At 39.5% G+C, this 11,621-nt stretch overlaps 2 protein-coding genes across 2 annotated transcripts; both read right to left on the bottom strand.

Annotated features, from left to right (window-relative positions):
- Positions 1–334: 334 nt before the first annotated feature.
- On the bottom strand, positions 335–2,911 carry cd40lg (CD40 ligand). The gene is made up of 4 exons (XM_051418880.1): positions 2,573–2,911; positions 2,031–2,067; positions 1,843–1,932; positions 335–1,721 (listed from the first exon to the last, which is right to left on the bottom strand). The coding sequence occupies exons 1-4, from the start codon at positions 2,771–2,773 to the stop codon at positions 1,342–1,344; spliced, it is 708 nt and encodes a 235-aa protein (XP_051274840.1). The 5' UTR covers positions 2,774–2,911; the 3' UTR covers positions 335–1,341.
- Positions 2,912–4,311: 1,400 nt separating this feature from the next.
- Positions 4,312–11,073, bottom strand: tmtops3a (teleost multiple tissue opsin 3a). The gene is made up of 4 exons (XM_051418879.1): positions 10,557–11,073; positions 8,788–9,116; positions 5,233–5,466; positions 4,312–4,948 (listed from the first exon to the last, which is right to left on the bottom strand). The coding sequence occupies exons 1-4, from the start codon at positions 10,942–10,944 to the stop codon at positions 4,724–4,726; spliced, it is 1,176 nt and encodes a 391-aa protein (XP_051274839.1). The 5' UTR covers positions 10,945–11,073; the 3' UTR covers positions 4,312–4,723.
- Positions 11,074–11,621: the final 548 nt, after the last annotated feature.

Below are 11,621 nucleotides of genomic sequence, written 5' to 3'. Positions count from 1 at the left end.
GGTAGACATTTTTTATATTACTCACCAAGTATATTTAAAACCTAGTCACAAAGCAGGTTAAAGGTAGATATAACTCATGCATTCAGTGTTTCAGTAAAAAAAACTAGGTCAAGGTCTAATCTGTACATGTGGACAATACAGTGACTTTTAATGTTTTAGCCTATTTACTACAAATCCTGACTACTTGGCATTACTGATATATATATATATATTTTTTTTTTAATGTCTTTTTCCTGCCTGTTAGGTCTAAATTAAATTTTATACAGTGTGAAAATGGCAGACACTTGAGTCTTGCTAGAGTTGCGAAATATATCAGTGAATGCTATGACCACAATTGTGTGTCAAAGTTTTATTGTGAGGTAGTGCCTATACATTTAAACTGTATCACGTCATGGCAATAAAGAACAGGAATAAAATCTTTTTTTTTAATGTGATGGATTACACAACTCAGATAAATTTCAAGAGTTTGATAAATGATTCATAGGCCATATGGAAATGAACTGGAACCAATGGCATCGTGGAAGGAAGGAAAAACACAAAAGAGGAAAATCTGTAGCTCCCTTTGAAGTCCTTAAAATAATCACGTTTCCTTTACGATTTTTCTTGTACCCCTAAAAACACCATGTAGTTGGATTCATAATCTTTAGATACATCATCAAAATGATATACGTCTAATTGCCCTTCGTGAGTGGTAACCTACATCTGTTGATGATGTTTTTTGTGGCTTACCATCATGAGGAAATGCATCTTCGCTAAGTGTGTTCTGTGTCCTAGAAATTTAAAACCATTGTGGTAGAGCCTGAAACAGTAACGCAGTGGGTTTTTGTGCTTCAGAGCGAATTTAAGTTTGATCATAATTCTGAATTATGGAGCATCTCAATGCTGCATGTCTTTCCTTTATACCATTTAAGATCTTCTGCAGATGTGCCCCATACTGGGACATGCACACAGATAAACTGTGTAATGCAACACTTCAAATCAACATCAAATATGTGTGTCTTATGTGTGTGTATCCTTTGGGTCTAACTAACTCCTGAAAATGAGTCAGATGCAAGACAAACTGAGAAGAGAAGAAATGTTTTGGATTAAATATTGAGTTTCATTTCACAGCCACACATTCTCATTTACATAAATAAATACACCAACCATTCACAATACTGCCACAAAAAAAAACACAAACATTTTATCTGATTTAATAAATTATAGTTTAGGAATGTGGTCAAAAAAGACCAGAAACAATTAGTTTGATTACTTATCCAGTATACTGTGTTCTCAGTGGCTTCCATCAACTTAATGAGTTCCCACTTTTCAGCTTAGGTCCATGTGTCTGCTCCTATAGTCCTACAGTTTGTACATCCCAAAGGTTGTGGCTCCTTCCTCGTAGTTCACCAGTGAAAGGTCTTGTACCCAGACACTGAGCTGGTTTCCTTTCTCCAGTGTGATCACATCTCCCTGTGAGGCTGTGCACATGCGAGGGATTGATGCAGACCCACTCTGGACATCCAGATTGCAGAATGCTTGCATCACAGTCTTCTCCTCTCCTGTCTCATGCTTCCTCAGCATGATCATGCTGGCCAGCGGCCTCTGAGAGCCGCCCTTGGAGAAGGTCACCCTGGAGTAGACGTAGTAGTCACCAGGCTGCAGGATAGTCAACCAACTTTTGCGGTAGTAGTTGATGTCCTTAAGAACTGAGTGCTTCGTGTCCCACGGGAGATAACCCGCTGGAGAGACAAGGAAAGATGTTTAAGAAACATTATTGAGGACACTTTACTTCGAAACAGACTTTTGGCTATTAATTAATGCATTTTTAAAAAGATCCAATATGTATTCATAGTTTCTTACGTTTAGGAGTCTGTACTGTTGTGTGCTCAACTACCATGCGTGCCAAGATTTTAGAGGAAGTTTCCTGCTTTTCTGATGAAAGATAAGTCGCTGGAAAAAAGAACAAACATCTGGTCAGAGACTGGATTATTGTATGCAATTTAATGTACAAAATTACTTTCAGGAATAAATAAATAAAATGAATGTACCAGTTCCTTCTGCTGAGGAAAGTCTTCCCTGTAGGCCCTAAGTAATGAAGAAAAGTAGAACATCAGGAACAAGTAGAACAATTTGTTGAATGTATATTTTCTTATGACACCTTACAAATATCTTTCTATGTTTACACAATGCTCATCTTGTGACAAGACAACAGTGTGCTATGAATATTATACTTCATCTGTTTTTTTCTAAAGCATTTCCTGTGCTTCAAGCACGGTTTCATTGACTTGACGGTTATATTTTTACATAGAGCAGAAAATATGTGAACCATCAGAAGATTCACTGTACACAGATCTATTTCAATATTTTCAATCTATTTCGTTCTATTCTATTTCTCATTTTTTAGTTTGCTAGTAGTTAATTTTTCTTTAAGCAAACACTTTTGTAAAGAAGGTGTAAAGTGAAATATTTTAATTTCTAATGTCTTGAAAGATTACTGAATAAATACTGTACTGATACAAGCAGCAGTGCCACCAACTATTTGTACATCTAAACTGTACTTAATATTCTAATGTATAAGAGACATTTTTACCATTTTGCCATTGTGGTACAGATAGATGAATCCTCCAACTGACAGGAATAAATGCAGCAACACTGCGCCAACCAAAAACCTGAGGAGAGACTTGCTGTGGCCTTGTGATGGAAGTGGAGCCGGGATGAGGACCGGTTGAGACCTGCTGTGGCGTGGAGGCACCGGCGGAGGAGCCAGGCTGGTCTGGTAAGTGTTGATCATGGTGGAGTGGAGTGGCGAAACCTAGAGAGGCCTGGCGTCCGTGACATGCCATGCACTTCTGAACGGTGCTCTCTAAGCAGCTGAGTTTTTTTTCTTGCTACTTCCTGGAAGCTTTTAACTCTTCAACAGGCAGATCTGTGAGAGATGTGACCTTTATTTGTACATGTGTGAATGTGTGTGTGTGTGTGTGTGTGTGTGTGTGTGTGTGTGTGTGTGTGTGTGTGTGTGTGTGTGTGATGTCAAAATTGCCTTTTGGCACTTTCTACATCTCTGTCATATATGTTCCTAAATGCCACACGATGCCATGTGGCCATGTACTACTCAGTATTTCTATGTCAAAGTGGCAAAACTTCTATTTTTGGCTGGTGAAAAACTAATTCTGATGAGGTTTAGTATGTAATTTAGTGTGACATACAGCACTATAATAGTATTTGCATTAGTATAGGTGATATTAGAACACACCTAAAGGCCCACAACTGGACCTAGTCAACACAAATGACCACAGCAAGAAATAGATATGAGAGATAGACATGAAGAGTCATATCAGAAGCAGGAAATAACACATTTCCTACACATTGGCCTTTTAACAAGCAATGGCCAAATTCCAGGTAAATATAGCCTACTGAAAGCTTTGCTGAATTCAATTCAACTTCTTTACTCACATAATGAAGTCTTACCTAACTAACTTTGGTAACAACCGCAGTATATGTAAGCTCTGCTTGGTTGTGGTAGAGACCCACTAATGTTTTAAGCTGTACCCGCACAGCCAGTTTAGGCTAATGTGAAACGTTTTTTATGTGGCATATTCCCACAGTAGGCCACAGAGCATTGCATAGAAACTTGGCTTGCAACTTAGCAGATGCGACTACGTTGTTGGTTTTTCCTGTATGAGATTGCATAATAGGTTGTTTGTCAGTCCTGCACTGTAGCAGGTTATACAGACAGACAGACAGACAGACAGACAGACAGACAGACAGGTAGATAGATAGATAGATAGATAGATAGATAGATAGATAGATAGATAGATAGATAGATAGATAGATAGATAGATGCAGCTCTTCGTGAAAGCTTTTGAAAATGGTTGATGTGTGTTTTTTATTTATATTGTTTCTATTTCTATTTATTCCTTATTTTTAATGTTATTGTGTTATGTTTGTTGCATGTTTTGTTATTTATTTTTGTAAAGCACTCCGAACATTGTTAAGAAAGGTAGGCTCATAATTGTTATATAATAGTGTAAATATAAACATACAGAGTATTTATATGTACATGTATAAATACACTGATTATACATTAGGTATAATAATCAGTTTTCTACTTTGTTGTCTTAACTTTTGCCAAACAATATGATCATTTAATTAATGGCATAAATGGTATCTTCTTGAAATTTTATCAGTATGTCTGTGTTACATATCGGCATATAACACAGCATTATATTGTATTAATAACTATGTTGCTAATGAATTCAATACTCCTGTTTCATAAGATCAAGATACAATAAAAACAATAACTTCAAAATCAAAAACACTTATGATAAATGGGAGTGGACATTGTTTTTATGTAAACCACGAAAGACATTCATTGATTTATGATTTTTATATGCATCTGGATGTATGTGCTCAGAGTCTCTCAGAGAACGGAGGGCTGCTTGGTAAACCTGCAGCGAACACATACATGTATTTTCAGAGCATTCATTCAAAACATGTAGCTACACTGACACTTGCCAAATTAAATATATGCATTAAAGCAGACGCTGAACTACATGGCACTGAGTTTACATTCAAATGTTAAAAAAGAGCTGCCAGTGACATTCATCTTCATATGTAAAATCAATAGCAGGGTGTTGAGAGATGTGTTGAGGTCCTTTACTTGCACTTTGGATTCTAGACAATAATTCAGAAACATTTGTTTTAACTTTCACAGTCTGTCATATTAAATGATAAAAAGCTTTTATGGAGTGTAGTGGACAACAAGAGTACGGCAGTCATTGGACCGGCTGCACAGGGCAGCGCTTCTACAACTGCTGAGGATCGGAGGTTGTGAAGAGCTGAGGGAGGTTTGTCTGTGGACGGGGAAGTTGCCAGAGTACTGTGTCCTTCGAGTTGGGTGTTCCTCTCCTTGAACAGACTGTGACTCTGCGTTGCACTTCACAAAGGCCACAAAGCATCTATAAAACTGTGTAAAAGTACAACACATATGCTCATTTCCTGTAAACATGAATGTGGTCATTTACAGGTCAAAAGACAGCAAGCTGACAGTGACAGTGCTGCATCCTAAGTGCTGCAGAGGCCTTGGGTGCTATTGAGTTCCCCTCTATGGATGAAACACTCCCCACACCTCCCCACTGAGCAGTCATATGCACTACAACCAACATATCTTACATAACCTACTTCAATCTAGTAACAAATGCTATGAAAACAGCAACCTTGGGTCATTATTCATCAGCGCTTGGCTCTCACCTGGTTGTTGAGAAATACGTAGATGATGGGGTTGATGACAGTGCTGAACTTGGCCAGGACGGAGGGCACCACGCTTGCAATGGGAGTGACAAGTCCCGACCTACCGAAGGTGGCCATCAGTGCCATGACGCCGTAGGGCATCCAGCACAGCATGTAGCAGGACACCATGGACAACACCATCACCAAAATGTGATGTTCTCTGCGCTGAGCTGCCAGCAGATTGATCTTACCCACCTGGAGACATGACAGAGCAGGAAAGAGGTACAGAGGAGGTTAAATCTGTCTTGACAAGTATTTTATAATGTTGACTTACAGCTAAAGAAAAGGCATGGATCAAGTTAGTTTCATTTGCAACACATGATGTCTGAGGTTCTAAGGTAGGTGGTAGGTTTTTCATGCCTTCTCCCTCATGCATTTCTGTGTTATTTGGATATCCTCAGTTTGTTCTGTGATTGAAAACTGAAACCCACTATGTGTAGTAATCAAACATTTATTTCTTTAGTGCCATCCAGTGGTAGTATCAGAAAAGACACTGTGACACACAGTGTGTAGGATTTTGTGTCATCTAGCGACCTTCACCCTCCCTTTCCAAGTGTAAAGGAGAAACTACCTCCATGGAAGGCGACAAAAACAGATTCTAAGGTTAGAAAGACATAACTAGTCTTAGTTTCAGGTGATTAATGGAAACATATCTGTAAATATTTCGGGGAATAGAGCCTATTCAATGCATACACTAAGATCCAATACAATTAGACTAACTCAACATATAGTGGGGTAAAGGGGTACTTTCATAATGTGGGGGTCAAACATAACATGTCTTTAATAAGCCTAGCATCGTTGATGGTCTTATTTGTTTATGTAGGTCATAGAGGCATTAATATCAATTTGAAAATAAACTCCTTGTAGTACATTTAATGTGTAAAATCAGAGGAGCACCTTTTTAATATCTAAAAAGGCTTAAACTCTTAAAGTTCTTTGAGACAGAATTCTTTTGTGTATTGAAAAGCAAATAATTTTATGTTGTTATGTCTTTTTATGTTCATTAATTGTTCCCTCGCTGTTTCAGGGACAAAATAATGTTTAAAAATTGCTGTACAATAATTATTATGTATGTGTGAAGGTTACACAGTGGTGGAAATTGTCGAAACCGACTTGTAGTATAACATGTGAATGACTGCTCAGTAATGGTTATGTCACAGTAACCATAGAAACAGTCATTAAAATATACTAAAGTGTGGCCAGCAGCTGTAAGGCCACTATACATACTTTGACATGTTTCATTACATCCATCCCTGCTGCTGGCTTTTGCAGTGAGCTAAAATTATCCCAGATGCATCATATGCCGAGTGGTGATTGTCACCTCCTCAGTATTGATTTCATACCCCTGTGGTTACCGTTTTGTGTAATTACCACTCTGATGCTCATCGCATTGTTTCACGAATAAATTAGGGTGTCTGCCTGGTCCTCCAGAAGAGAAGATCCTGCCCTTTCTGTCAAATTACTGCACATCTCTCACACACTCAATTACACTTCACCTACTATGATATTTGGTCATAACCTCTGTTGCTCTTTCTCCTATAATGTAATAACTACTCTGACAATGTCCACCCAGCATGCACTTCTGCATGACTGAACTTTTGTTCTGTTTTGAATATTACTGACATCAAAGTCTGTCAAGCATTACAGCCAGATGACACTGGCAACTGAAAAATGTAATGCATGATTCTGTCTTATCTGAACAGAGAGACTAAAATATGACAGATAAACCCAAGGAGCACTGCAGAATTGTGCTCCAATAAATAAATGGAAATACTTTTCAGTCTTTAATATATATATATATATATATATATATATATATATATATATATATATTTGTGATAGGAAATATGCCCATTGTCAATTCAAGTACATCAGTAAATCTGTGACTTCATAGAAGAAGCTTTCTAGACGGCATCAATAATGGAATGGTAAAGATGTGATGCTGTCATGCGGAGATAATAGAAATCCAAGCTTGAGCCACACTGATGCTGTTGATATAAATGTCATCTCACTTTCTGACAGGTCAGTTTAAGCCAGCAGAATGATCCGCAGACTGATTGCTCAGTTTCTAAGAAAAGCCTAAGGTGGGGCTTTCAGTTGGTGGGCGACTGGTGTGCGGCTGAGCCCCGATTCGCTGTAACAATAATCAAGTCTGCAAAGCCCTTCTTGGCTCTGACTCAGGTGCACAGAGTTGGGGGAAAAATGGAGGTGGTTGTATAATGGCAGGTATCCAATAGTAACAGGTTGCTTCCACAATCTAAAAATACCTCCTGGGTGATTCATTGATAGGAGTAGTAGCTACAAAGTGCATGAGTGAGTGAATGGGAGCCCTTAACTATCAATTAGTAGGTTTACGTAAGCCCCACCAGGCTTGGGATGAGTCACTGGAAACAGAGAGGTGGTCATTGCCAGCCCAGAAAAACGCACACCATACACTCCCCTGAAGACATTGCCTCTCATTCCTTCGCCTGCTGGATAAATTGATTGTAAGATTGTTAACACAGAGCTGTGGCTTCTGGGATTATCTGGCTTGATGCTCCTCGAAATTACCTTGGAAACACATGACCAAGTGTTAGTAGGAGTCTGGCAGATGTCAACCTCTGAGCCACAATCTCATGTGCAAAGAATACCTTGACAGCTCAAGAGTCACAACGGCGGCCACTTCAGCAGAGTTATTAAGGCTTCATAGCTGAACAGATGGACATGGTGAAAGGCAGCACTTTGAGCACATTATCCTCAGAAAATTACAGCTCTATACATGCAAACATGAACCTTTGTTCATGTTTGTACTGTTAACTGTCAGAGAATAACGTCAATGATGATACAATGTGTCCAGCCATATCAAATACAATGGCAATGCTAGATTTGCATATATTTTGGTGGAATAATTATATTACGAAGAAAGAGGGACAACCGAACCACTGATGACTTAAAAAGGGGAACACCTGAATTCTAATGGAAACAGAAGGTAAAGCCTCTCATCACATTCAGGGTGGATTTACTGTGAAACACTAGTTCAGGAATGACAGAGATAATGGAAACACATTTCCTAATTGTCAGCAAAGAGAGACATGGTCTGCATATTACTGACACAGGTATCTAAATTTAGATTAAAACTCTCAACTCTGAGCTGCCATCTACTGTTCAGTCTCCTGAGGTAAAAGGGTGTTCCCATTTTTACTTATATGAATGAGAAATAATGTACTTATATATATGTGTTTTCTTTTATGTTGTTTTCATCTTGTGTTTGTGTGCCCTCTAAAACATACTGTGGAAAAATCTATTTATTAAACATTGTGTATTTTCTATAATATCAACAAAAGAAGTAGTTAATAGTTAAGAAAAACTTTAAAATCTGTGAATATGTGAATCAAAATAGTTTAGTTTAGTAGTTTTAATTTTAGTTTTTGTAAACATTATACTGTATCTGGTGTTTTCTAGTCATTTGTCAGACACATTCAACTCACAAATGCTGTAAAGACAACATGTCTTGATAACAGATTAGTCTGAACTCACCCTCTTGATTGCAACCAGGATCCGGCCATAAGAGTAGACCATGAGTAGAAGGGGCAGCAGCAGACAGAAGATAAAGAGACACAACACATATGAGATGCTGGTGGGTGAGCGGAGGTGCCACTGGACAGAACATGTGGTACCGGGTCCCTCGGGCCCGTAGCTGCTCCAACCCAGGAAGGGTGGCAGGGTCCAGAGGAGAGAGTAGAGCCAGGAGCCTCCGATGCAGAACCAAGCCTTCCTGAAGTCTGAGATGTCAACCTTTGAGCAACGCAGCACGGTGGTGTAACGCTCATAGGAGAGAACAGACAGGGACACCAGGGACACAATCCCTTAAAGAGCACGAAAGGAGAAGACACAAAAGTAGATATAAGACTTCATTCAGTGTAAATGAGGTGTGAAGCCTTTACCTTGTCCAAAAGTGTGAAACCATTTGTAACAAAATAATTACTGGGAAGAGAGCGGTTATGAATTTCTTAAACTAATTAATAGTTGTCTACCGATACAGGTTTTTTCAACTGCATTATTCTATACATAATAATATAATATAATAATTTAATTCAAGCCAGTATTGGTTTTTATTTATATTTGCTGCCATTTAGGACAGGAGAAACGTGTTAAGATTTAGAAAAGACAATGGTGACTGAGGAAATGTCGGCCTATCAGATAGTCAAATATGTCTTTATTTGACGACCTGAGAATGATACTCAACAATCAGCTATCTTTTTCAACTCTGATTGGTTGTTTTTCGTTCAGGCCCTGTGGATTCTTGCAAATGCATTTAGGAGCACTAGGAGGAGCCAGAGGAACCTGATATTTTTTATAGATTATCTGTTTCACGTACTGTCAGGATATAGTGAAAGTTTTAGCAAATAGGACACAAAATATATTTTTATAAAGGTTACCTACTGCAGCTTTAAGTGAAGAAATCATCAACATTTTAAATGAAAATGATGAAAGTAGATACTTTGGAATGATATGTAATATTTTCAGCAGAATTTGTAATGTCACTACTAATGTGTGCTTTTTGTTATTTTTACTGTAGAGGAAAACTGTTGTCTGACAAGACGTATTTACTTTGATTCTATGTGTCAGGACCCTCCTAATGACCCGCAGTGTATGTGAGCGTCATATAACATTATGTAAGCATGTGCCTCCTTTCTGCTGTCAACACTAACAGCTCTCAGACAGGGAGGTACTGAATGTGGTCTCAGAAACGATAGTAAAGACATTACTGACTCATAGAAGACCAGCTCTGTGACTAACTTCGGTTCACCTGAATGTGGGTGGGTTTATTTCTTCTTTTACTGAGACAGAAAACAAGAGACATTTAAGGAAAAAACATAATGAATGATGAACATGCTGCCATTTATTTTCCATTTGAGCCACGCTGGGAGCATGGCTCTATAGATGGCAATCTCCGTCTGTCCACCACTTCTGACAACTATAGATGGATTGAGATGATATTTTGTACAGATATTCACACACACTGAATCCTGAATGATTTTGGTACATTTGTAGTTTTGAGAAAGAGAAAACACTGAATTATCCGTCAGGCAATTTGGTTCAGATATTCATGCTCCCCTCAGGATGACCTTTATTAATTTGGTGGTTACTTGACTTTTTAATATTGTGCCATCATCAGGTCCAGATTATCCAATATCTTCAAATACCTATCACGTAACTTTCAGATATCATCACAAAACGTCCCACATTCAATGCAGGTGGGTGTAAAACCAAAAAAGTTACATATTTGTATTTATGTCACTCACCAAAGAGTGAATTGGCGAACCCGTACCACCTGCAGCCGTGCTCCCCGATGAGCCACCTCCCGTGAAGACTCGCAGCGAAACTGAAAGGTGTCCCGAAGACGCACACGAGGATGTCGCTCAGACTGATGTTCAGCAGGATGAGATTGATGGGCGTCCACAGGGAGCGAAACTTTGCGAAGACAACAAGAACAAGGAAGTTGCTGAGGATCCCCGCCACTAAAATGAAGCCGAGGCATACTGCCACCACCGTGTGGCCAGTCCGGCTCATCCCGCCGTGGCTTTGGGGCGCCGGGGAGTCCCACAGGGTGGAGGCGTCGGTGTTGAGGCTGGAGCTGGAGAGAGAGCTGTCTGTGGTGCTGAAATTGCAACCGCGTATGTGGACGACCATAGCAAGGAGAGGAGAGCGGAGGGCTGGAGAGGAGCTGGACAGACAGACAGACAGACAGACACACACACACACACACACACACACAGTGCACAGTCCCAGTTCAGCAGCTCCACACGCTGCAAGGGCCGATACAACACAAGTATGAGAGTGTGTGTATGAGAGTTGAGTGTGCCCTGTGCACCTCTTTATACTTGCAGCCCTTTAATGTATGTACATAGCCCACCTCCACCCCTTTCCCCCTACCACGCACCAACACTCACTGTTTTTTTTTCTTTTTCTTAGAATCTTTCCGGTTCTTATAATGAGTCCTTTTGATCACAATGGCATGCATAAATACAGTAAATCCCCCCAATTTTATTGCTTTCCAGCTGCTCATGCAATGCCTTTCAAGGCGCTGTGCTGAGCTCATCTTGAGATGTGAATCAAATTCGCACAGTTACACCGACTTCCACTGGATTCGAGGATTTTTCATTGCAGATATAGGCCAGATTAACCGATTTTCCACAATGAAGGTCTAAGTTTTCAGTCACACTGGAGAGAATTACTCGGGGCGTTCCGCTCCAGAAATACCAACTTTGGTTGCATGATTTTGCTAAGCTGTGCGTTTCATATTCATTGCTGCTCGATGTGCTCCTGTGTATAGCTGCAAACAGCTGTTTCAGTTGAGCAGAAAGTAA

The sequence above is a fragment of the Dicentrarchus labrax genome, unplaced genomic scaffold (genome assembly GCF_905237075.1).
Source record: "Dicentrarchus labrax unplaced genomic scaffold, dlabrax2021, whole genome shotgun sequence".
NCBI lineage: Eukaryota > Metazoa > Chordata > Actinopteri > Moronidae > Dicentrarchus > Dicentrarchus labrax.
This window is presented reverse-complemented; position numbering and strand designations above follow the sequence as displayed.

What these genes read in the sequence shown, in the direction of transcription:
- cd40lg (XM_051418880.1), bottom strand. Translation starts at nt 2,773, where the DNA reads ATGATCAACACTTACCAGACCAGCCTGGCTCCTCCGCCGGTGCCTCCA. An exon ending in TTCCTCAGCAGAAGGAACTG is followed by an intron (nt 1,933 to 2,030) that starts GTACATTCATTT and finishes TCTTTTTTCCAG; the next exon opens with CGACTTATCTTTCATCAGAA. An exon ending in AACAGTACAGACTCCTAAAC is followed by an intron (nt 1,722 to 1,842) that starts GTAAGAAACTAT and finishes TTGTCTCTCCAG; the next exon opens with CGGGTTATCTCCCGTGGGAC.
- tmtops3a (XM_051418879.1), bottom strand. Translation starts at nt 10,944, where the DNA reads ATGGTCGTCCACATACGCGGTTGCAATTTCAGCACCACAGACAGCTCT. An exon ending in GTTCGCCAATTCACTCTTTG is followed by an intron (nt 9,117 to 10,556) that starts GTGAGTGACATA and finishes GTGCTCTTTAAG; the next exon opens with GGATTGTGTCCCTGGTGTCC. An exon ending in ACGTATTTCTCAACAACCAG is followed by an intron (nt 4,949 to 5,232) that starts GTGAGAGCCAAG and finishes ACTTTTACACAG; the next exon opens with TTTTATAGATGCTTTGTGGC.